We start from the raw sequence: 25,866 nt of genomic DNA, 5'->3' as shown, positions 1-25,866 counted from the left end.
TGAAAATTATCTTCACACAGATTGTTTTTATTTCCGTCGGAGCGATTGTGAAAAAAAATTGTTTGTTTTTTTTTAGCATTTTTTCTGTCATAATTTCGTGAAAAGGACCTAAATAAAAATAAAAATAAAGTCATTTAAATGTAATTAATTGTTTTCTGGTTGAGCGAGCTGTTCTCGCGAGATTTGAGAGCGCGAGTAGCGCATCATGGCGCTTCCCTTTTTCATGCAGCATGTGAAGGACGCACATAGACAGTAACATCAGTAGCTCTGTAAGTTTATCAGTTTTTTCTTTCTTTCTGTCTTTTTTTTTTTTTTTTTACCTCTAAACATTGTCAATTACATAAAATGTTTATATATGTTACTAATTAGTTGCTGGCAAGTCTCATCGTCCGTTGTTTGACTGTTTGTTTAGCTACAGCTAATGCACACCTTACATTCGAGTTGCAGAACATGGTGCTTCCCAAAAGTGTGCTTTAACTTCCATAATGTACAGTTGTTTTACCATTGCACAGTGATGTATCAGACGGTTATAGCATGGGTCTTTGAACTATATCATATTATTGGATGATTACCATAATCATGTATTTACATTGTACACACATTTACATAAACATGGTATTACCGTGGTACATTTTTGGTTGTGAAAAAAACCCAAAATGGATAAAATACATTTTTTATATTGTTTTTTTATTTTTATTAGAGAAGCTAAAGAAACTATACAGGAACGTTAAATATTTGTGACAGTTACATCAGTTTTTTTTAAGTTGCATGCATAAATTAACTTGATTTTATATGTAATCAACACTAAATAAATGTTATTTATTTGCCTTCCCTCAAACAGATTGATGACATCCTTCAGTGACTAGAGTACTATGGATGAACTCTCAACCTTCGAGCGACATGTGTACAAAAATGCTTCAGTTTACCATTATATGAAGATATCTTTGTAAGTGTCATGAGACGGGTCAGTTTTGACCTGGATAATATTTCCAACAAGCTGATTATTATATAAGACATGTCTGGCATCTTTAACTGCCGCACTCTGGAATATTAAATATGTGATCCTTCATTAAAGAGATCATCATGTCGTGTTATTCTGTATGTTTTTATTGGATCTCTTTGTCTCCTCAGAGTTTTTGAGAATGGAAGCAGAAGTCTTACTGCCGCACAGTTCAAACAATTGATCATCTCTGGACTTAAAGATTTGTACGGAGAGGTATGACGATATCGTGTCTCAATTGTGATAGAACAATAATTCTGCAATTTTAACAGAAGAATAATGTAAGTGCTTTTGATAAAATTGTAAGCTTCACATTGACTTTTAAACCCTCCAAAAATTGTCCCCATTCATTTCCATTGTAAGCGCCTCAATGTAGCCTCTCTATTTCTATTTATTTATTTAATACATTTTTTGTGGTAATCAACATTGTGCCACAAATGCTGTCGGTTGAGCTTAACTTGTATTAAAATGATTCCATATGTGATGCATCATGAAAATAAAATTTGCCACTTTCATAATTGGTTTCGAAACGAATGTAACTAGGAGAAAAAAAATCTATTTACAACCAGTAGTAGATCTAGATCTATTTTTAAATTATACTTTGGTTAAGAATTGTATTTGAGTGGGCCTGGGTATCTCAGCGAGTATTGACGCTGACTATCACATCTGGAGTCGCGAGTTGGAATCCAGGGCGTGCTGAGCGACTCCAGCCTGGTCTCCTTAGCAACCAAATTGGGCCGGTTGCTAGGGAGGGTGGAGTCACATGGGGTAACCTCCTTGTGGTCACGATTAGTGGTGCTTGCTCTCAATGGGGCGTGTGGTGAGTTGTGTGTGGTGAGTGGAGAGTAGCATGAGCCTCCACATGCTGCGAGTCTCCGCGGTGTCATGCACAACGAGTCACGTGATAAGATGCGCAGATTGACAGTCTCAGAAGCGGAGGCAACTGAGACTCGTCCTCTGCCACCCGGATTGAGGTGAGTAACTGCGGAACCACTGAAATGCAGTGAGTATTAATAAAGCAATCATGCATTGCATATTTAAACCTTTAAATGGTTTACTTCTAAGGTTTTATACACAAATAATATTTAGATAAAACCGTAAACGCACAAATCCATTTTACTCCTTTTTTTTTTTTTAATCTGGTTAATTTCTGAAGTGATCTTCTCTATAGACTCTTTTGACTCTCTCGTGACTCTTTAAGTGCAGTGTAATGAAAGATTCTTGTGTATGGCAGGTTGGAGCCGCTTTTCCATTCGATCTGCTGAAGTTTGATCAGAGCGCACTAACAGCAATTCTACGTGTGTATAACAGGCAAGTCATGCTTCCACAAATCCTGCAAGTATACGACAAAGTGCTTTGACAAGTTCTTTCTGAAAGTAGAGCTGTTTACAAACATAGTGAAACTTGGGTGTCCCGCAAGGCTCAAGATTAGGACCTTTTTTGTTGTCAAATTCTGTCAAATTGGTGCATTTGATGCACATTTTTTCAAAATGAACAGACACAACCACTGTGTCATTATAGATTTGACTAGCACAGTTGTTTATGTGCTAATATACGTTCTTAATATTCTGCTGTTTCCTGCACACAGGGGGCTGGTGAAACTGTGGAGCGCATTAACATTGCTGGGATCGTATCAGAATAAGGCGTGTGCGTTTAGAGTTACACAGGTATGTTTTTTCCAGCATTGCATTTAAGGCTTTTCTGTTCGTTAAAATCTGAATGTCCTTGTTTGTTTGATGTATTGATGCAATGCATTTGATGTAGCAATAATTTGCTCTGACCTTGTATTCTTATGATTAACACTAGATGTCAGCAAAGAGCTTTTGAATCATTTGTACCCTTGCCTAGGAATGGCTCATATTGGCAATATGTCAGCCAACTTAATTTGTTTTGTTGCAATATGCATCAGATTGCAGATGGGCTGTTATGGTGGTGGCAGTTAATCTTGTTTCAAATGCTGAACCACACTGAATTTATCCAAGTCACAGACATTTATGTTGACTCGCAAAGTCTTTAAGTGTCTAATTTGTTTTTGTTTATTTATTATTGTAGGTGTCACCGTTTTTGCTAGCTCTGTCCGGGAATAGTCGCGAACTGCAGTTTGGAGAGGATTTAACTTTGTAAGAAGAGACTACACGTGCCATACCTTGTAAAAATGACGTATATTCTTAGAAGATATATTTTCAGCAAAGTCAATTCAGCATTTGCTGGGGCACTAACAGTTCCGGCTCACCTCACGGTAGGGCGCAGGTTGCTCTACGTTGGGGAACGAGCATCGCTAACAAAAACATTCAGTGCCAAAGATGTTGTGCTTTTTGCTGAGCTGACGGGGGACACTAACCCGCTCCACCTTGACCCCGAATATGCCAAAACGACCTCTTTTGAGTCCCCCATTGTTCACGGAGTGCTGATTAACGGTCTGATCTCAGCAGTTTTGGGGACGAAGTTGCCCGGTAATGGCTGCATTTTTCTCTATCAGGAAATACGTTTTCCTGCGCCGCTCTACATCGGAGAGGAAGTGGTGGCGGAAGCGGAGGTCAAGAAGATCAAAATGTCCTTCTCTTTCATTTCTGTTTCCTGCGCTGTCAAAGACAAAGTGGTGATGGAGGGAGAGGTCATTGTTATGATGCCAGCGAACACACAGGGATCATGAGAATCTGCTCTCATTTTGAGTCGATGTTGTTGTTGTTATTCAGTTTCTTGTGTTTATGTACCACATGTGCTGCCAGGATCAAATATTCTCTCTAGATTATTTGTGTTCTTTTGATGCTTTGGGAAAATTAAATGGATTCACACAGTGATTTGATTTTCATAATATTTTGTTTTCTGAAGTGCAGTTTAAATAAACTTTGCATGCAAAAATAAGTAAATTATGGCTTTATTATAAACCGTTCAAATACAGGCAGACAGCGAAGGTACATAAATGTTGTTTTAGACATCAATAGTGTAAATGTTCAAGCTAAGAATGATCACTTCATCATTTAAATGAAAATGTTACATGTAAAACATTTTGATTGTTTTTGTTTACAGACTTTTTTTTAGTATTCATCAAAAGTTCTATAAACATTTCTTTCATAAACACTGTAGAGAGGCTTTCATGTGGCATATTTGCATTTGTGAATGTTAAAAAATATATTATGAAATAAAATGTAATTACATGTAAAACTTATTTAAAATGTAATTTGAAAATAAATAATAAATCTATAAGGAAACATGCATCATCAATAAGATGATTATTAACATAATGGCAAAACAGAATATACCTATAAGATAAACATTTGTAGAATATTGTGGACAACAAAGACATTAAAATCTGTCCAAAGCAACCCAATTCGTGTAGTTCTTTGGTGTAAGTTAGTGTTAGTTAGTAAACCCCAAGTTAACTCTGTATTACTTACCTTAACAAGAAAACATGTAAGATTACTATATAATAAAAACTAGTAAAATAGTTACAAATTAAAGTGTCTTTTTATATATAAATATTATAATATATTGTATATACACACACAAATTATATGTATAATAAATACAATTATATTGAAATGACATCTTATGTGCAGTGTTTGGAATATATTTTTGATTTATTTATATGTTTTTATGTATTATTTTTATGTATTCTTTGAGACACGTCACATCGACTGGTCACGTGATTTTCCCTCCAGTCTTTAGCTTCCGTGCTAGCAGATTTGCAAATATTCAAAGCTGGTTTTGCGAATTTAAAACGACAAATCACAACAACGAGCACATAGGTGTAGTAAAAACAGCTTTAATTATAACCTTGTCAAGTATTGTTTAATATGAAGCCTCATAAAAAAAGATATGACTAAGTTTATCTCTGAGCCCAACGCGATTTCCTGTTTGTATACTTACTAAAACGTCTATTTATTTCCTCTTCTTTCTGCCATCTTTGCCATGGTTAATAAAACACAACACAAATTACATTATAAACACTGGGTTACATATGATGTATTTATACAATTAATTAAATTAAATGTGCTTCAGAAAGTATACAATACTAAATAGTAATAATAATATATATAATAAAATTTTTATTTCGCAATTAAAAAAAAATATCTTTAGAGCCCAGAGTCATATGAGCGGTTAACAGAAATTGTGGCGTCTCACTTTTACTATAAACAACCCGAGTGTGCACTACCGAGTCTGCACTACAGAGTATCCAAACTCTCTCGTGGTAAAACATCTTCAATGAGATTTTACTGGTAGTTTCTGATCCGTGTTTCCCACGTTGTCACCAAGCGAAGGAGTACCGTCACGTCTCTGTACCGACCGGGGCGGGCTCTCGGTTATACCGAACCCTGTGCTGTCGAACCGGGGCTGTTTGGTGTTGTTTTGATCCGTGATGGCGTTCATGGAGCAGCAGAAGCCGCCAATGTCGGGCAGGAAGCCGCCGCTGGACGACACCGTGCCGCTGAGCGCCGTGATCGAGGCCAGCCAGAGTTTACAGTCGCACACGGTAATCGGAACCACCGGAACCACCGGAACCGCGCTTATCGGGTGTTTATGTTAGTGCTCAGACCCGGGGGGTGTCGTTTAAACGGATGTGGGTCCTTAAAACAGTAAATATATACATTTAATAATCCGAAAGGGTTTTTAAAGTCAAACTTTACATTGATAATATCGATATTGACATTAAACCTGATAGATAATTCGACGATTAATATCAAAACAAACGGTCAGATTGGCATATTTAGTGTCCGTTTTAGATAACATTATGATACTTTTTGTTTTAACGTTTATGCGAATTGTCAATAACGACTATATAGACGTTATTTAATGTAAACAAACATTATTAGATGTTAATTGCTCAATTTAAACATTACCTTTAAAGTATAGTAAAAGTATATCAATTTGGAATGAAGTGATCATTAAATATCAGCGTTAAAAATGAAATAATTTCGAATTTAAAGATTAATTTAGAGTAAACAAGTTGATAAATGTAGGAAGTGTAAGCATTTATAAACATTTTTTTAAAAGGTTTCCTCTATACATGAAATAATAGACATCTAATGTGACTTATAACCCAGTCTGGATCCGTCTTGTGGCTTCATGGTCAGCTATGAAACATTATAATTTGCATTATAACTGAAAAACATTTCCTTGTGTTGTGAAACCGAAGCCACATGAAAGGTTTTCCTTGTGTTTTACTAATCAGTTTCGGTTTCATTTATCTAAAAGTGCAGTATAGGAACCACATTTAGCACTCAGTGATGTGAACCTTCCCTCCATCTTTCTTTAAGTAGACTTTCAACATGCTACAATACTCAATCATAGAACGGATGTCACATAAAATGCTTGTGCGCTTGCCATGCATGATGGGAACCGTTAATGCAATGATCCGTTTGCTCTTGTGTTAGTTTAAAGGCAAGAATCAGGTGACATTTTGAAGGAAAGTCAAACATTAATGGGATAAGCTACAAAAGGTCACCATTAATGACAGGGTCACCATGAGGGTAATGCAGGTTTTTAGACATATATGGGTCTAAAAGAATTTGGACGTCTTGTATCATCTTTCCTCACATTTCTGTTGTTAAATCCACATATCTGTGGTCACTTAAATGGGCAAAGAATATATTAAAATGCAAAAACTGCATGGCAGGACTCGTGAAAGTTGGCAGTTATTTACCAGAAATACTACTCATTGAGTGGTTTATTTATTTGTTTGGATTCGTACATTTTTGTGTTTTTTCTTTGTTAACAGGAGTACATCATTCGCGTTCAAAGGGGTGTTTCTACAGAAAACAGTTGGACGGTGAGTAAGGTCAAAATTTGTGGTAGACCGATATATCGGTTTTATCGGTGCCGATAGTTGCTTTTTGAAGCTATCGGTTATCAGCAAATATCTATGCCGATAATTGTCGTTATTTCAAAATAAGAGTCCCCGGTGTGTTTCTGGCTTGTTTATATTTAAAAGACCCATGTTGTGTACCAAATCGTTATTTTTGTTCTGGTTACTGTTGCGATTTTGGTTAAACATAAAAACTGCATTTGGTATTTGAGTCATTTTGGACTCTTTGTCTTTGCCCGCAATAGTAAAGAGGGAATTTAGTATTTTGTTTTACATTTATTTATCGATTTTTAAAAACTATCCGCCAGTTAATCGGTTATCTGCCTTTCCCACCACCTTAGTTATCGGTATCGGCAAAATCCACTATCGGTTTTTAATTGTTTTCTAAGCACTAGATGGACATTTTTGACCGTTGCGCCACTTCTCGCTGTTATTTCAGCGTCTCTCATGCAGGAGTGCCGAAGTTAAAAGTAGTTAAACTTTTAAAAATGTGTCTAAAGCAACTGCGTTCTCGTCCATTTGTTGCATTGCGTTTAACTTTTTTAATGATATAATAACATTACACTTGTCCTTATCAAGGCATTTTCAAGGTGAAATGTCCACTAGGTGGCGCTAAAAGCAAGTTAAAAAAAATCCGACGCTGATGAGGTTTTTAGATTAATACTCAATTAAGTTTTAAATCAACAAATCCAACCTCCCTACCCTAAACCTTAAACCTTAAACCTAACCGATAGTGTCAGAAATGGCAAATGTGAGATGAAAAACGCAAATGCTAAAGCAACCGTCATTTTTTCATAATTGGGATTTTGGTAAAAAAAAAAAAATGGCATCTGGGATTTTAGTAATTTTTTACTCTTTGCCTGCCACAGTTTTTTTTTACATTCTATAAATCGATTTGAAAAACTATGGCCGATTAATCGGTTATCGGCCTTTCACACCATATTAGTTATCGGAATCGGCAAAATCCACTATTGTTCGGCCTCTAGTCAAAATACACGTAATGGGGCAGTTTTTGCATTCGTTTGCACTGTTTTTAATTGCTTTCTATGTGAACATGCACTAGATGGACATTTTTGCCCATTGCGCCACGTCTCGCTATTATTTCAGTGTCTCATGCAGGAGTGCCGAAGTTAAAAGTAGTTAAACTTTTATAAATGTGTCTTAAGACACCTGCATTCGGTTCCATTTGTTGCATTACATTTTTTATAATGCTAGAATGCGTCGGTATAATAGGTAAGCTCACTATGAGACTATGTGACAACACTTTTGCAAAATAATATTACATGGGTCCTTATTGTGGTGGTTTCCAGGTGAACTGTCCACTTGGTGGCGCTAAAAGCAAATTTAGATTTTCTCCCAAACTGATGTAGTTTTTAAGGTTCATGCTCTATCAAGTTTTAAATCAACAAAACCAACCACCCTACCCTTATCCTTAAACCTAAACCTAACCGATGGTGTCAGAAAACGCAAATGTGAGATGAAAAACGCAAATGTCATTTTGTGGTGCTTCAATGACTGTGTCCTCCGGGACATGTACCCCGGTCTTTTGCATTGTAAGTGCAGCGCTCTGGCAGTCGAGCTACCACGCGATTTCATCACACTCGAACAATATAAATGTAGTTGTTATGTAATGCAAATGTTAAAATGAGTAATGCGCTATAGTAAAAGTGTTCAGATACCATAAGATAGGAATATGGCGAAACATTTTAGTGAACTGATAATGCCGTTATACTTGTAAATATGTGCGAAAGTGAATAAAAGTTATTTTTGTTGTAGTGCCTCTAGTGGTCATTTCACCAGGAAACTGTAACTTTATATATTGATTTTTTTTGCAGGTTATCCGACGATACAGTGACTTTGACATGCTGAATAATAGTTTACTGGTAAGTGCAGTATTTTAACAAGCTATCCATTCTCGTAAAGGAGTTTTAACTGTTGCCGTTTCCACATAATTTAAAGTGTTGTGACATCACAATGGCTGAATCCTCCAAAATGCACATGCCAGAAAATGTTAACTTTGCAAAGTAGAAAGTAATTCTCTCTCTCCCCTCCATTTTTGTAGATCTCTGGCCTAAACTTACCACTTCCTCCTAAGAAGCTTATAGGAAATATGGACCGAGAGTTTATAGCGGGGCGTCAAAAGGGTCTTCAGGCTTATCTGAACTACATCACGCGACACCACATCCTGTCCAGCTGTGAGCTGGTCAAAAAGTTTCTCGATACTAACAATTACTCCGCCAACTACACAGGTAACTGAACCAGGGCGTGTTAATCTAGATTACTAATGATTAATGGTCACAAGATTGTTTTACAACTAAATTATACCTGTAACGATATCTTTTTCCAGAAATAGCCCTACAGCAGGTGTCCATGTTCTTTAGATCTGACCCAAAATGGGAGGTTGTTGAGCCATTAAAAGATATCGGTGAGTAAAGCTGTTCAGTTATTTTCCAATAAGCCAAAACGTTTCATCAAAAGTATATGTGTATATATATATATATATACACACACACACAGTATATACACTGATGAGCCAAAACATTATGAACACCTGCCTAATATGCTGTTGATCCTCTGCGTGCTGCCAAAACAGCACCAACCCGCCGAGGCATGGACTCTACAAGTCCCCTGAAGGTGTCCTGTTGTATCTGGCACCAAGACATTAGCAGCAGATCCTTCAAATCCTGTAAGTTGTAGGTGGAGCCGCTGTGGATCGGACTTGTTGGTCCAGCACATCCCAGAGATGCTCAATCGAATTGAGATCTGGGGAATTTGGAGGGCAGAGCAACACCTTGAACTCTTCATCATGTTCCTCAAACCATTCCTGAACAATGTGTGCAGTGTAACAGGGCGCATTATCCTGCTGAAAGAGGCAGGAATACCGTTGCCATGAAGGGGTGTACCTGGTCTGCAATGATGTTTAGGTAGGTGGCACAGCAGAACATTGCCCAGAGCATCACACTCCCTCCACCGGCTTGTCGTCTTCCCGCAGTGCATCCTGGTGCCGTCACTTCTCCAGGTAAACGGTGCACACGTACATGGCTGTCCAAGTGATGTAAAAGAAAACGGGACTCATCGGACCAGGCGACCTTCTTCCACTGCTCCAAGGTCCAGTTCCAACACTTGAGGTGCCCATTGTAGGCGCTTTCGATGGTGGACAGGGGTCATCATGGGTAGTCTGACCGGTCTGTGGCTACGCAGCCCCATACGCAGCAGGGTGTGATGCTCTGTGTGTTGTGACACATTCCTCCTGTAACATCATTAAAATCTTCTGTGACTTGTGCCACAGTAGACCTTTTGTCAGTTCGGACCAGACGGGATTGCCTTTGTTGCCCTCACACATCGATGAGCCTTGGGTGCCCAACACCCTATCGCCAGATTGTGGTTTGTCCCTCCTTGGACCACTGTCAGTAGGTATCACCCCTGCTGACCGGGAGCACTCCACAAGCCATTTCAGAGATGCTCTGACCCAGTCGTCCAGCCAAAACAATTTAGCCCTTGTCAAAGTCGCTCAGGTCTTTACTCCTGCATTCAACATGTGCACGACCAAGAACTGATTGTTCACTTACCATCTAGCCCACCCAGACGTGACATGTGGCCTTGTTAGGAGATGATAAACGTTATTCGCTTCACCTGTGAGTGGTCATAATGTTTTGGATCATCGGTGTGAATAAGTCTTAGGACTGTCCTGGGACAGTTAAGACCATTATTAAATTGTCAAGTTCTCATTTTTTTGTATTTTATTTTGGGGGTAAAGTAAGACTGTGATATTTACCCAATCTGTTAATGTCTGTTTTTCGTCTTTTTTTTATTTTATAGGATGGCGATTACGAAAGAGGTACTGCTTGGTCAAAGAAAAAGATCAGCCCAAAGAGAAACAAGTATTAAGTTGGGTGAGTTCACACAAACTCACCGGTCACTGTTAATCCAGTTCTTTGACCCCAGTGTGATTAATTCTCATTATTATATAACCCTGATGAAGCAGATTGTGTTTTTGTACTCCGTACCGATTGGTTTGGCTGTGAAACATAAAACTAACCTAATCACTCTTATTTATATTCCTTTCGCTTTATAATTAGCCACAGTTTTGTTGCTTAAAGTGAGATTTAGTGGCATTGGTATCAGCTGTGATGCATTTCTTTTCCAATTATAGGTTGATTTTGGTCCAGACAAATTCCTGTCGGACAAAGATCTACAGTCTGCAATGAAGCTGATTCCTACATTGTCTGTAAGTGCTGAAGGGGTTATATTCTGTACTTTTGTAGCAGTATTTGTTCCCTGTAGAAGTCCATTTATAATGTTGGTTATAGGTTTGTACCAAAAATGGTTTCAATGGTCTAGTTGGACTGGGAAAGGAGCTTTATAATGCGTTGTTCACAATACATCCCCTTGAAGTTCAACTTCTTATTAGATTCATGGTCAGACTGACCTACTCATGCATTCCACATTAATGGCGTGCACTGGTTTGCTGTAATCTCTGGAATGCAGACATCGCAATCAGACATCCTCCTACATCTGACGGCTCAGGTCAACTGTGTTCCCGCAATAATTTGTCTTAAAGAAACCATTATTTAATGGAAGGTACGTCAATGCCGTGGGTTGGTTTCTTTTCGTGTGTCTAAATGTGAGTCCTTTGTGAGAGTGTGACGAGGACGAGGAGGAGGAGGAAGAGGAGGAGGGCGGGGCCGGGATGTGATTGTGCATGACCGGCCCCCAATTGGGCTAATCAGCCAGAGAGAGAGAGAGAGAGGTGGAGAGAGAGAGAGAGAGCTGCCATGTGACGATGAGGAGGGCGGGGCTGGGCCGTGATTGTGCTTGACCGGCCCCCAATTTGGCTAATCAACCAAGGAGGTGGAGAGAGAGAGAGAGGTGGAGGGAGAGAGAGAGAGAGAGAGAGAGAGAGAGAGAGAGAGGTGGAGAGAGGGAGAAAGAGAGAGAGGGAGAGTTTTTTGTTTCATTAAATATTGCTTTGACTGTTCTGCCGGTTCCCGCCGCCTCCTCAACCTTGTTACAGGAAACCTTGAAACCTTGTTGTTGGAAAACCAGGAAATCAAGAAAAACAAGAGCGCGTGACCGTGTATGATATTCGCATACAAAACATCCAAACATTTGTATCTGTACACTAAGACAAGCTTCTTCGGTTCCCTGCAGGATATTCTCAACTACTGGCATTTTAAATGGAAATGTATTAAACTGAATAGCGATGAAATTTTAATGAGCAAGATTTTATCTTTAGCTGCAAGTCATAGAGTTCGGTCAATAAAAACCTGGAATTATCAGGTAACTTTTGGCCGAGAAAAGTAATGGAAATTAATCAAATCTTAAAAGTAATGAAGATGGCATGGATATAGTGCTCTTCAAAATGTCCTAGGCAAGATATTATGAAGGGCTTGTGTAGAGTAAAACTTGCTTGCAAGCCATAGTTCCCATTTGTGAGCAAAATTGGTCTTTTGAGTCAGTCAAACTGATTCACAGTGATTACCCAGTGACCATTAATGACACAGTCTTAATTTGAATGACACTTAAAAATTCTTATCCAGGGTTCGACATTAAGCATTGTCATGCGATTGTAAATTGGTCATTCACTCACATTCACAAAGTTTCTTGTCCAGAGAGAAAAAAGGACATTTATGTTACATGCTCAAGAAACATGTCAAAGTGTATGTTGTATGTTTTCTAAAATGATGACCGATGCCCAACCTAATAGTGTACCGATGCAATCTACTCAATTCTATAGAATGAGATCGACTTTTTCATCATGTTATTGCAGCAAGATCTACCATGTACAATAAAGACTACACATTATCACAATACCAACATTTCAGGAGTCTGTAGAGATTTACTGGTCTTTACTGTATGATTATAATGCATTAATACTTTTTAAAGTTACCCCGTCAAGAGCAGTGAGGTTTTCTTGTTCTGGTTGTTTATTATGATGACACACTAGACGGCAGCAGGTCTATTAGCTTACATTTATACTTACAAGTCCGACATTTTAATACAAATCTGCTTTTTTCTCTGCTGTTTACCTTCACTTTAGACATCATTCTCTGTGTTTACATGAATACCTCACCAAGACTAGGAATTTTGAAATGTATTTGACCGTTCAGGCGCGCATTAGCACTAGCACTTTCGGAACGCACACGCATGTTCTGCACACACACACATGTTCAGCACACACACACACACACACATACATATGCCGCTGCTGTCACTAGATTGCTAACGAATTATACAATTATGAGCTCTGGATTTGTTGCAATAGCAGAATAAAAAATGAATAGCCTAGGCCTGTGTCACTTATTAAAAAGTTATCACAAATGTAGCCAGTTATTTTTTCGTTATTGACTTTTTAATCAGACGGCTTCTCCGGTTGGGCAAGTAAAATTCTATTTCACTTGCCCCTTCAAAAATCCACTTGTCCCGGACAAGCAGACAAGTGTTAATGTGGAGCCCTGTTATCCAGTAATCGCAAACAACTGGAAAGGTCATGGAAAAGTCGTGGAAATTCACCATTATCACCCGTTCACCATTAATTGTTCATCAGTGAATCAGTCGGAATATTTGACTTTTTAAAAATCCTTATCCAGTAATCACAAACATCTGGAAAGCTCATGGAAATTCATTGGCCAAAAAGCTTGGGAACCCTAAAGTCAAATGCTCTGTTTTTGTCCCTGATTTGGGTTGTTTTCAAAGCATGTGTTTATACTAAAGATCAAAGGCCAACAATGACTCGTAATGCAACTCGTGATATTCAGGATTCGTTTAGTCTGAAATGTGCGTATGTTTGTCGTCTTTGTAGCACCCAAACATCTCTCCTGTGAGTTTCACCACTACCAGTGAATCGTCTGCACTAGTCATTCGAGTTTTCAGCGAGAAAGGAACGCTGAGGGATCACATCTGCAAGGTCTGTTCCCTTTTTCTTGTCTCGAGTAAATATGTCAATATATTTTCTGTTTATTGGAAAGTAGATTTGTTTTAGTGCTCCCTTAAATGAAAATGTATTATATATATTTATAATAATGACAGAAATATCCCGTTCTCTTCTTTCAGGTGAAGCCAAAAGAGCCCTTTCTAAAGAAGTACTGCAATCCCAAAAAGATCGAGGGTCTGGAGCTGCAACAAATCAGATCTTACGGAAAGCAGATTCTGGAGGTCTGTTGTGGCATGAGGTTAAAATACTCGCAGGCTTAAATGTTTTTCATTTTATATGATAATTTTTGTGTTCTTTCAGGCACTGAAATTTCTGCATGACAAGGGTTTTCCATACGGTCATCTGCATGCATCTAATGTTCTTATAGAGGAGAACACGTGTAAACTGTTGGATATAGAGAATTCATTACTGGGACTGCCTTCATATTACCGGCCCTACGTTACGCAATTCAGGAAAATTAACGTAAGCTTCCTTTCATTATTGCTTTTACTACAAATTAGACATGAAAACTAGTTTTAGGTCATTTCAAGAGTAAATTAAATGTATGCATTTAATTATAATTAATTATGTAATTGATTGTTTTAACTTGGTAAAATAAAATGATTAAACATTAGTAACCTTTTAAATTGGCTATCGTCATTCACAACCAACCCAAAATGACATCAAAGTGATTTTTTTCCTTTGGTCAGACAACAGAAAGCATTGATGTGTACTCGTTTGGACACTTGCTTTATGAAATGATGTATGGCCGTCCACCAGATGCAGTTCCAGTGGATCAGTACCCTCCTGCCCCATTCTCATTCGTAGGTCAGTATTATCTTTTTTGTTTTATTACTTATATAAATATTTGCTCCATATGCAATCGCATGATTCCATCTTAAATCAATCATATTTCAGAAACTTCCTCGGCTGAAATGTTTGGTTTTGTTGATACGTTTTCTGTTATTTTGTTGAGGGCGGATCAAATTGACCGTTTCCACGTACATTTGGAGCAAAACTACTGGTCAAAAAAATAACCTTTGAAATGTAGAAGTGTTATTATTTTATTTGTACACAGAGATCGATAGTTATATTTTTAAAATCAGTTCACTTCAGCACCCATTGTTGCATTATATGCCAATGGTGGGAATCCAAAAATGGGACTCGCACCAAAAATTGTGTTGTTTTTCCAAAGTTGGAGCGCCTATAACTCCAGACGTTTTTAAGATATCTTAATATCCTCTTAGATTCTAGTTCAGAACAAACTTTTATTTTTGTATCTTCACTTTTAAGGCCCTATAATGTTAAATCCCAGAGTTACTGGGGTCTAAATGTGGCTCCATCCAACAAAAAAAAAAGTGGGTCAATGGTATGAAGCTAGTTTTTCTTGTCCAACAAAACAACATTATTGAAGTACAAATAATGTTGAAACTAGTAACGTACCTTTACTAATTCACATAAAAAACAATAATGATGAAAATGTTAATTTTCAAGAGTGTAAAAGTACACTTTTTAAGAATAAGCGACATTGTAAAGATGGATCCATGGCGTTTAATATTTCGCTTTCATGTTCATTTATTAGAGAAATCTCGAATCTTTGGGGGGAAATCTGCAAAATTGTGCTGAATGCATCTTAACATGGTAAATGTGTTAAATGAGATTACAATCAACTCAAAATGTTTGCAAGTGATGGGGGATGTGCACATATTTGTGAGCATCTGAGTTCAAATTCTTTTGCAATCTACAGAGCTTTCGTCGGACTTCTTTGGTGCCGATTGCATGATGTCAGTTGAGTATTTTGGCGAAGCAGTGATCGGATTACTGTCTGAATATGAACAGCATGGATGTTGTTGTATATAGAATAGTCTAAATCAATAAGCAGATTAGTTATAGTTTGAATTTGCCATTTCACGCTCCGACATCGGTTGTTTTACAGCGCTAAACTATGATTTGTTTTCCTACATCAGTCCCATGTAAAATCCCAGTAATCTGCTCCATGTGTTGGTCTGCATATGTTTTTGTCTGCTGGTTTTAAGAAATATGTGACTGATTGATTTCTTCTCTCCTGCAGTATCTGTACTTCAGTCAATCCTGTCCACGGAAGCTTGCAAAACGGGAATGCCAACCGTTTCCCAACTTCTACAAACACCGTGAGTTAACCACATTCAGACCTGATTCAGCTTTTGCTTTTATTAACATTTATTTTCCGCACATTTTCCCCCCAAAGTTCTCATTGTTGCAATGCATCCAGTTGTTTCACCTTTGAGATTTCTTAGTTTTTTAATGACATATTATTATATAACATATATAACATGAAGAATTAAGTGTTGAAAAAGTGTTGCTTAATGCAACGCTTGTCCTTTCAGCTTATTCAATGACGTGCTGCTGTATAACTTGGAGAAACCCCAATTTAAGGTAAACAAAGAGCAACTAAAGTGGAGAAATAAACCTGAGAACTCAATAAGTTGAATAATTGATTTTTATTTCCCCTGATTGTGAATTGCAGATGAGTTCTAAATTAAAGGAGGCTCTGAAAGCGTCTAAAGAGTGTTTAGAGAAGCGTCTGCTGGAGGAACAGAGGACGGTCAGTGTGTTGCTTTATTCACCGATGCGCTCTTGTGCAAGACGACGTTCATTTCAGCTCGCCTAAGAAACGTTCAATTCAATCTAGTAAAGTTTATTTGATGACATCATTATTAGAGTTATGTACCGTTCAGAATTACATTGAAATGGAATTGAAAGTGTCGTTTTTAAATTTTAAATTCTCAGGTTGAATTAATATAATACACACAAATGGAGTATTTCCTCAAACATTAGATATTCATAATAAATATTATTAATAAATATAAATGTTTGTGTGTATATGTGTGTGTGTGTGTATGTATGTATATGTATATATATATATATATTAATTAAATATTATTTAATTAATTCTCTTTTCTTTTATAAATCAACTTAACAGTCATTATATTGTGTTATATATATTATATGATTAAATTCCAAATTTGTATGTCAAAATACATTTATAATAAATTATCTGGAAACAGTACGGTGCACATTTTGTGGTCCTGTACGGTTAAATTAAAATATGTTTTGATGGCTGTGTTAATCTGACACTATTGAACGTAATTTAGATAAATGTCTAATCAGTTGAGGAAAAAATGCATTATATAAAACAAATAAATAAATCTGCTCAATTAGTCGTTATTTAATTATTCAATTTAGGACTTAATTAGTTGGAAAACTTGTTTTGGACTTTTTAATATATATATATATAATTTGTTCCCCCTTTTCTCCCAATTTGGAATGCCCAATTCCTCTTAGTAGGTCCTCGTGGTGGCGCGGTTACTCGCCTCAGTCCGGGTCACTGGAATTGTTATAGTCAATTAAAAGTGAAACAATCGGTCTGTAAACAATGTCCGGCACAAAGTAGATGTCCTAAACGGCTAATATGAAATCTGTGGAGTGGTTAAAAAATGAGTTTTAATGACTTCAACCTGAGTGTGTGTAAACTTCTGACTTTAACTGAAACTGTGTGTTTTCAGATCCACCAGCACAAAAGGTTGACGCGAGCACAATCACACCACGGCTCGGAGGAAGAGAAGAGGAAACGGAAGATCTTGGCCAGAAAGGTAAACGAGTTTGACCACTTTACCGTAATTAAGACTTACGTGTGTTTTCATGACCATGCCCGTACCTTGTGTTTTGTTTTATAAATTGCCTTTTTTGTTTACAGAAATCCAGACATTCAACTTTCGAAAATGAGGAGGATCTCTCTGTGAAATACAACAACAACTCTGGTATTTAGTTTTATTATTATTTTACATAATTTTACATTATTTTATTTTTTTATTTGATTTTATTAATATCAGATTTCTCCATAGGGAGAAAGCCAGAAGCCAAACCAAACATTACAACATTTGATTCGAAGCAAAAAACGGTTTGAACTACTTATCCCATGAAGCGGTTATTAATGTTATCAAATGTTGTGTTTTTTACATTATTTTTTTTTTCTCTGAGAGCATAACAGGTCAACAACCTATATTGACTAATGTATTAACAACTAAAGAGCTAGCAAGGTTATGTAGCTAGCCTTGGCTAGTCTGTAAAAACTCTGTAAAGATTTCTGTGATTTCTGTTTACATGGTAACAGCGACTTCTCTGATTGGTGGATCTCACTTTAGAATTGTGGGTAGTGCAGTACTTCACCATGAATTCAGCAATTCAATCACTGGTGGCCAAAAGTTGCTCTTATGGAAAGAAATTGGTACTTTTATTCACCAAAGTGGCATTTGACTGATCACAATGTATAGTCAGGACATTAATAATGTGTAAAATGACTATTACAATTTGAAAATAATATTCAGAACTTCTTAAAGTACTTCAAAATCCTCCATGTGCAGCAATGACAGCTTTGCAGTTCCTTGTTATTCTAGCGGTCAGTTTGTTCAGATACTCAGGTGACCTTTCACCCCACACTTCCTGTAGCACTTGACCTTTCACCCCACACTTCCTGTAGCACTTGCCATAGATGTGTCTGTCTTGTCGGGCACTCCTTACGCACCTTACAGTCTATCTGATCCCACAAAAGCTCAATGAGGTTTAGATCCATAACACTCTTTTCCAATGATCTGTTGTCCAATGTCTGTGTTTCTTTTGCCCACTCAAACCTTTTCTTTTTGTTTTTCTGTTTAAAAAGTGTCTTTTTCTTTGCAATTCTTCCCATAAGGCCTCCTGAGTCTCCTCTTTACTGTTGTACATGAAACTGGTGTTGAGCGGGTAGAATTCAATGAAGCTGTCAGCGGAGGACATGTGAGGCGTCTATTTCTCAAACTAGAGACTCTGATGTACTTATCCTCTTGTTTAGTTGTACATCTGGTCTTCCACATCTCTTTCTGTCCTTGTTAGAGACAGTTGTGCTTTGTCTTTGAAGACTGTAGTTACACCTTTATATGAAATCTTCAGTTTTTGGGCGATTTCAAGCATTGTATCGCCTTCATTCCTCCAAACAATGATTGATTGACGAGTTTCTAGAGAAAGCGGTTTCTTTTTTGGCATTTTTGACCTAATATTGACCATTTAATGAACCAAACAGCTTTCAACTGTGTTTGATATAATGGCAAGTGATTTTCTAGTAACAAATAATCAATTTAGCATGATTACTCCAGGATAAGGTGTTGGAGTGATGCTGCGGTATTGAAAATGACTTTGTTCAAATAGTGATGGTGCTGTATTTTACATCAGTAATGTCCTGACTAGACTTTGTGATCAGCTGAATGCAACTTTGGTGAATTAAAGTACCTATTTATTTCAGAAACAGCTAAATCTGTACATTATTCCAAACGTGTGTGTGTGTGTGTGTGTGTGTGTGTGTGTGTGTGTGTGGAATGTAATGTTTACTTATCCTGCAGTTGAGCGTTACTATTACCTGATTCTAGGTGCATCTCTGTGTGTAAAAACAGTAATGTTAGTAATATAATGATTATTCCTTCTCTTGTGTTCTAGTAGGTTCTGGGGCGAGTTCTCCTCCAACCTGCCCACCCTCGCCCACTCCTCTACCTGGATCAGGTACTTCCCATTTATAACTCCATCCATCCTACATCATAAATCAAACTGTCCTCATTCACAGTCAGTGTGCGTAAACAAATCAAACTGTTCTCAGTAGCACTTCATTCATACAGTTGTGTATTTGATATATCTGTTGGATGTGGTAAAATGTTATAGATTGTAACTTGTGTTTTACGGTGATGTTTTAACATGATCTTTTCTGTCTTTCAACTACAGATTAATCATGACATTCATTTCTAATCTATCTAAAAGGCATTTTTCCTGAATAGAGTACACATTATTGATCATTATTATGTTTTAAAGCTTTAGATGCATAAATGTTCCCATGTGAAATCTATTAGATATAGTAGACAAACAAAAAAAACATATGTAACGGGGCAAGAAGGCGAGGGGAACCGGTTGAACGGACAACATAACATTTAATAACATAAATGAACTCAAATGAACTTAGACACACACACACACACATACACACACAGCGGCCGCATGTGGCTCTCTCTCTCTTGTACTGGCGCTTCCAGCTCGTCTTTATCCCCTCCCAGCTGATTAGCCCGATATAGGGCCGGCTAATCCCCAGCATGACCTATCCCTCTACCTTCCTGGGCCTTCCCTGCCTTTCCGGGAGAGACAAGGGGAAAGAGGCTTGCTGGTCCCCAGACACGCCGTTCCCTAGTCCTCAGCCATTCCTCCGACCTCTAGTGGACGGCAGCGAGTCCTCCGGCTCCTGACAGACAGAACAGATGGAGGTTCCTCCATCCCCAGGCAGACGGCCACGGCTGCTCCCCTGTCAGGATGGCAGCAGCGAGGACTCCGCGACAGCGCATCCCTCCTCCTTCCCGGGTTTCGGCACCAATGTAATGGGTAAACATGGAAAGGAGGAGGCGGGAACCAGCAGAACAGTCAAAAGTAAAACTTTAATGATAGAAATTAACTTAAAACACATAGACACAAACAGCGGCCGCGTGTGAGTGTGTGTGTGTGTGTGTCTCTCCGGCTCGTCTTCATCCCCCTCCCGGCTGATTAGCCCGATTCAGCCTAGCATTAAAAGTAGCAAGTTTCAGATACATTAAATATCTGTATCCCCCCTCATTATTTTCACTTAATCTGTTGAATTGAAAATAAATGTATATACAAAACATAAAATATTAGCTGTAATTATTTTGTGTGCAACCATGTTACAAAAGCCTGTTAACCATGATGTAAAATGATTAAACATTTGTCTTTAATTAATGGGAAAAATAAGGTTACCAATGACTACAAACCAACATTTGGTCCCAAACAAGCTAGCTGCTAATAAGTGATGGCTTAATGTATGCTAAATCTGTTACTTTTAACCCTATTCTATTTAGACATGTCCAAAATGATGGTAACATCAATGCAAAAAATGCAAACAGAAAATGACTTTATTTAAGAGGTGCAGTGCCTGTTTTGTAAACTATTCATTGAAAGTGCCCTAATGTTCAAGGTTAATCAATTGATTACAGATTCCTCTTGACATGGGGTAAAATCTTCATCTAACCAGATCATAATCATCTCTTCCAGTACAGTGTGTCGTCTCATTCTGAAATGATCAGTAACTTGTGTCTGCCTCTCTCTTTTTCTCTCTCTTATGCTGTCATCAAAACTAGAGCATGCACCTTTTTGAACGTGTGGGGTAAAGTAATTCAATAATAATCTATGTCCACCCTAAAGTTGCAGTTCACCCTCCCTCAGTAGTAGATTCCAATTCCCCATGACAAATCTGTTACTCATCAATATTAATGAATGCAAATTCATGCTAACGAGGTCTATCAAGGCTGCTGAGAAGGGTTAATGCAACTTTAAAATGTCACAATCTGCAATTGTCTGTTCTGGTGCAAAAATGTGTTCAATCTGGTATTTTAGGGCTTGTTTCAGAGGGTCAATTCACTTTGGCAGCAAACTGTCATGGCACTTTGATAGGGGTGTTGTGGATTGTGATGGTTGTGGTTTATAAATGATTTTATGTATGTAATATTATTTTAGTAAATGATAGTCAATAAGAAAATATGATGGTAAAACTGAGCACAACTAGTATGCAGAGATGATGATGCACTGAATGCTAAATAGGGCATGAGTCACGCCCTCCGTCATTCGTTTGTAAGAAGGTGATTGGTCAGTAAATGTACTTTGCATCGACAAATCCGCTCTAAGCTGTCTTTGATAATTGAAGTCAACATGAAATGGCCATCACAACTCATTTTACTTCTATAATGTGACGTATTTCTGAGCATAACAGCGCAAACTTTAAAAACTGGGTTTTCACAACACATTTTTCATGATATTTATTGTATTGCATTGTAGTTGCCGAAAACCAGCCAAAGCAAATATGTTTTTTTGGCATATGTGTCGCAGTATTAATTGTATTGCAGGATAGTTGCCGATAACTTGCCTAAGCAAATGGGCGTTTCGCGACAAACGTTTCACGATGTTTATTGTATTGCATTGTAGTTGCCGAAAACCAGCCCAAGAAAATGTTGTTTTCCCATCGTACGTTTCATAATATTTATTGTACTGCAAGCTAGTTTGCCGATAACTAGCATAAACAAATGGGATTTTCGCACCATACACATTAAATATTGTACTGCATGCAAATGGGGTTTTCGCAACATATTTTTCACGATATGTATTGTTTTGCTAGGTAGTTGACGATAACTAGCCTAGCCAAAAAAATTTCGCTACAAACATTTCACAATATTTATTGTATTGCATTGTAGTTGCCGAAAACTAGCCTAAACAAATGGGGTTTTCGCACCATATGTTTCACAATGTTTATTGTATTTTATGGTAGTTGCCGAAAACCAGCCCCAGAAAATTGGGTTTTTGCGACATACATTTCGCAATATTTATTGTATTGTATGCTAGTTGCCAATAACTAGCCTAAGCAAATGCAGTTTTTGCAACAAACGTTTAGCTATATTTATGTATTGCAAAGTAGTTGCCGTTAGCCATCCCAAGCAAATGGGGGTTTCACAACATATGTTTTGCGATATTTATTGTATTGCTAGGTAGTTGACGATAACTAGCCTAACCAAAATGTTTTTCGTGACAAAAGTTTCACGCTACTTATTGTATTTTATTGTAGTTGCCGAAAACCAGCCCAAGGAATTTGGGTTTTCGCACCATACATTTTGCAATATTTATTGTATTGCAAGCTAGTTGCCGATAACTAGCACAAGCAAATGGGATTTTTGTGACATACGTTTTGCGATATTAATTGTATTTTATGGTAGCTGCCAATAACCAGCACAAGCAAATGCGATGTTTGCTAAACAAATGTTTGATGCTATTTATTGTATTGCAAGGTAGTTGACGATAACTAGCCTAATGATAACTGCTTTTCGTGATAAGTTTCACAATATTTATTGTATTGCTAGCTAGTTTCCGATAACCAGCATGAGCAAATAGGATTTTCGCAACATTTGTTATGCAATATTTATTGTTTGCGAAGTAATTGCCGACAGGCAGCCCAAGCAAATGGAGTTTACACAACGTTTGTTTTGCGATAATTATTGTTTTGCTAGGTAGGGAATGATAGCCAGCCCAAGCAAGTGTTGACTTTATATGATGGTACTTATGGTAAGTGTATCACTTTGAAAGGCACCGGTACTGTTAACATAATCTACAGGACTCTAAATGTATAAAAGTATACACTTGATGTGAGCTCATAGAGATACTTTTAATACATACAGTAAATACTACAACCACTTAGCACAGTCAACACCAGGCGGATGCTATTTAGAAATATTAGGCTGCAAGCGGACTGTCCTTGCCTATTGTGCTGATAACTAAATGTGAGTCACGTACACTTTGTGCTAGATAAACTGTCATGCGGAAAACTGAAGTATGCTTTGGCCAAAGTAGCAAGTAGGTGCTTATGTTGTTGAAATGCAAATGATCATAATTGACTGATATAACATACTGACTGTTCTCTGATTCTCACAGGTGCACCTCCAGCGCCTCCTCTTCCTCCCCCTGCTGCTCCTCCTCCTCCACCACCACCTCCGCCTCTTCCAGGGCTCGATCCCAGCCCTCCACCCTTCACACCTCCCAGTGTCAACGGCGTGGGCAGGGGTGCCCTCCTCAGCTCCATCCAGTCGTTCAACAAAGGCAAACTGAAAAAAGCAGAGACCGTTGACCTCAAAGACCCACGTTTGTGAAAAAAATTACGGCAGCGAAACTGTGACCGGTTACTCCTTGTTTTAGGGCAATTCGTCCATTTGAACTTTTTCATAGCTTTTAGCTACTTCAGTCTGACAGCGAAGAGTGACTGTTTATTTTCGAACTTCAACTAAGGTTGTTTATTTTATTCAGTTTTCTGGACTAATTTGGATTTGCATTTTTTTTTTTTATGCTGTTTGATGTGACCTAAACCGTTCTGCTTGAACCAGATCTGAGGAAAAGTTACAATAGCGAAATTGAAAACTTTTTCATGGCTTTTAGCTTCTTCCATTTATCGGCTAAGTGTGACCGTTTATATTTCAACTTCATGCTTATTTTATTACATTTCTGAAACAATTTGGACATTGAGCCTTGCAAAAAAAATATTTTCTTTGCTACTCAAAGTAACCTAAAACAACTTGACTAGCATTGTATTGTATTTAAACCTCAGACGGAAAAAATGACGACAGCAAAATTTCTCGAAGAGTTTCTCTTCGTTTTAGTGCAATTTATTAATTGCGACCTCTTTCATTGCTCTTTTAGCTTCTTCCATCTTGCCGTAAAGAGTTACTGTTTATATTTGAACTTCAACGATGTTTGTTTTATTTACATTACGTAACAATGGGAGCTCTGCTGGGTTTTTTTGGTGGTTTTTTTCATGCTGCTAGACGTATCCTAATCAATTTCACTTGGACCAGATATCATATTTAATCGGACATTGAAAAAAATGTTTTTGTTTTTTTTATTTTAGCGTACTGACTCCTAAATATGAGGGCACAAGCTGAAAGGAAAAAATAACGGCACATTTATTATGGATAAAAATGTAACTGGATTTTATTGTTGGTTCATACGGAGTACTGCTGAGAGTATTTTAATGCTTTCATTGTGGTGGATTGATTCTGACATTTTAATTCAAAATTTTGCAATATTTAGCGTTTCTTTTGTTTTTGTTTACCTGGTTGTGGTTAATTTGGGGGGCTTGGGTGGGATGATGCATTTCATTGTTTGCCACATTTACCATTGTGCCTACAAAAGCTGAGAGCTTTCACCGTTCTCAGTTATTTCCTGCGGAAATTTGTACCTATATTGTATGTATTTTCACTCAGAACAGAGTAATATTTGTATTCCTGTACCGCAAGATCACAATCATTATGTTACACAAATTGTAACATTTAGACATTACGTTTAACACTATGCCCCTTAGAGTTACAATGGCTTTTATTCACCACTGACATTATTTTATAATGCTCATTGTGATGTCACTTGTACTATCCAATTCTATTGGTTGTTAGCAACCTGTTAAGAGATTTTCATCCAATTAGGGATGACCAGGGGGTGAGAATGCTGGAAGTAATTCCTTATTTTGCACACCTATTGGGAGAAAATAACTTCTGTTATTCATGTTTATTCAAGTTTGTCTTGAAAACTGAAGAGATCTGGTTATATGATGTACAATAGTGCGCGAGTTCACCTTAAAGGTCATCTTTTGCCCTTGTAACCGTCAACCCATTTGTAAATACATTCATGCAGACATTGAAAACATTGCTGTTAAATAATGTAATACATGTACCGTAATTCTCTGCTTTGTTATTTTTATCATGGGGGGAAAATGTATTTTCGCTACAGCACTTTACCGTTGACTATTTAGCAGTGGTCTTGAAAAGAAAAATGGTATAAAGTTTACACAGAGATTTATGTATGTCAAAGAACAGCAGAGAAGACAATGTTAGTTTCGGAATAAATGTTTGATAATGAAGAAAATTGCAGATGAACAGTTGCCACATTTGATGTTAAAAGCACTGGAGGTGAACATCCTCAAACTGCTCCAAAAAAATGTGTTATAAAACTTGTATTGAAATATTTTAAAAGAAATGGTTTTGTGCTTTTAGCTGTGAACATTTAAGTAAAGACAATGAAACTGATGCCATGTGGTTTGATTGTCTCTTCCAATGTGTTTAATGATTGAATAAATTGTTTATGTTTGAAAATGAAAAGTAAGGTGTACCAAAGACTCTCTAGCAAGTCAGTCCACTGTCGGTCATCTCTGGAACGCTCTCGGGGGACTATTTCCTGTCATGGTAGTGCAGCTGTAATCTACTTGAATGGGGAAACACCGAAATCTAAAAAACGGTTGGTCAACATTAAGATCAAATAACATATTTCAAATCGGCAGTAAAATCTGACTACATTGGTATCATAAATTGTGCTCTTAACTTCAGATTATGCTAAAAAAAAAAAACATTTATTGGCTTGTGTAGCTAATACGCATGCGCGTTCTCGAGTTGATTGACAGGCAATGTCTGAATCTAAAAGGTGATTGGCGCTTTTACGTGGAAGGCGGGACTTCATCCGTTGGCCGTTCCAATTTCTCCCATAGAAGTGGCCCGTCTCTTCTAAAAT

At 37.6% G+C, this 25,866-nt stretch overlaps 2 protein-coding genes across 5 annotated transcripts; both read left to right on the top strand.

Annotated features, from left to right (window-relative positions):
• The first annotated feature begins 190 nt into the window (after positions 1 to 190).
• Positions 191 to 4,438, top strand: rpp14 (ribonuclease P/MRP 14 subunit). 2 transcript variants are annotated; one of them, XM_052124069.1, is made up of 6 exons: positions 191 to 269; positions 842 to 946; positions 1,132 to 1,216; positions 2,235 to 2,311; positions 2,589 to 2,667; positions 3,053 to 3,257. In XM_052124069.1, the coding sequence occupies exons 2-6, from the start codon at positions 873 to 875 to the stop codon at positions 3,122 to 3,124; spliced, it is 387 nt and encodes a 128-aa protein (XP_051980029.1). In that variant the 5' UTR covers positions 191 to 269; positions 842 to 872; the 3' UTR covers positions 3,125 to 3,257. The 2 variants fall into 2 exon arrangements, with proteins under 2 accessions (XP_051980029.1, XP_051980028.1); XM_052124068.1 differs by lacking the exons at positions 191 to 269; positions 842 to 946; positions 1,132 to 1,216; positions 2,235 to 2,311 and having other exon boundaries at positions 2,590 to 2,667; positions 3,053 to 4,438.
• Positions 4,439 to 5,147: 709 nt separating this feature from the next.
• LOC127641170 (PX domain-containing protein kinase-like protein) lies at positions 5,148 to 25,436 on the top strand. 3 transcript variants are annotated; one of them, XM_052123979.1, is made up of 19 exons: positions 5,148 to 5,474; positions 6,720 to 6,770; positions 8,642 to 8,689; positions 8,869 to 9,055; positions 9,154 to 9,231; positions 10,626 to 10,699; positions 10,960 to 11,034; positions 13,609 to 13,713; positions 13,860 to 13,961; positions 14,041 to 14,202; positions 14,430 to 14,547; positions 15,791 to 15,869; positions 16,086 to 16,134; positions 16,226 to 16,303; positions 17,265 to 17,351; positions 17,456 to 17,519; positions 19,225 to 19,287; positions 20,916 to 20,941; positions 23,251 to 23,381. In XM_052123979.1, the coding sequence occupies exons 1-18, from the start codon at positions 5,361 to 5,363 to the stop codon at positions 20,930 to 20,932; spliced, it is 1,551 nt and encodes a 516-aa protein (XP_051979939.1). In that variant the 5' UTR covers positions 5,148 to 5,360; the 3' UTR covers positions 20,933 to 20,941; positions 23,251 to 23,381. The 3 variants fall into 3 exon arrangements, with proteins under 3 accessions (XP_051979939.1, XP_051979938.1, XP_051979937.1); XM_052123978.1 differs by lacking the exon at positions 20,916 to 20,941 and having other exon boundaries at positions 19,228 to 19,287; positions 23,251 to 25,436; XM_052123977.1 differs by lacking the exon at positions 20,916 to 20,941 and having other exon boundaries at positions 23,251 to 25,435.
• Positions 25,437 to 25,866: the final 430 nt, after the last annotated feature.

Source organism: Xyrauchen texanus, chromosome 50 (genome assembly GCF_025860055.1).
Source record: "Xyrauchen texanus isolate HMW12.3.18 chromosome 50, RBS_HiC_50CHRs, whole genome shotgun sequence".
Lineage (NCBI taxonomy): Eukaryota > Metazoa > Chordata > Actinopteri > Cypriniformes > Catostomidae > Xyrauchen > Xyrauchen texanus.
The sequence above is the reverse complement of the archived record's forward strand: the minus strand, read 5'-3'. Positions and strand labels throughout refer to the sequence as shown.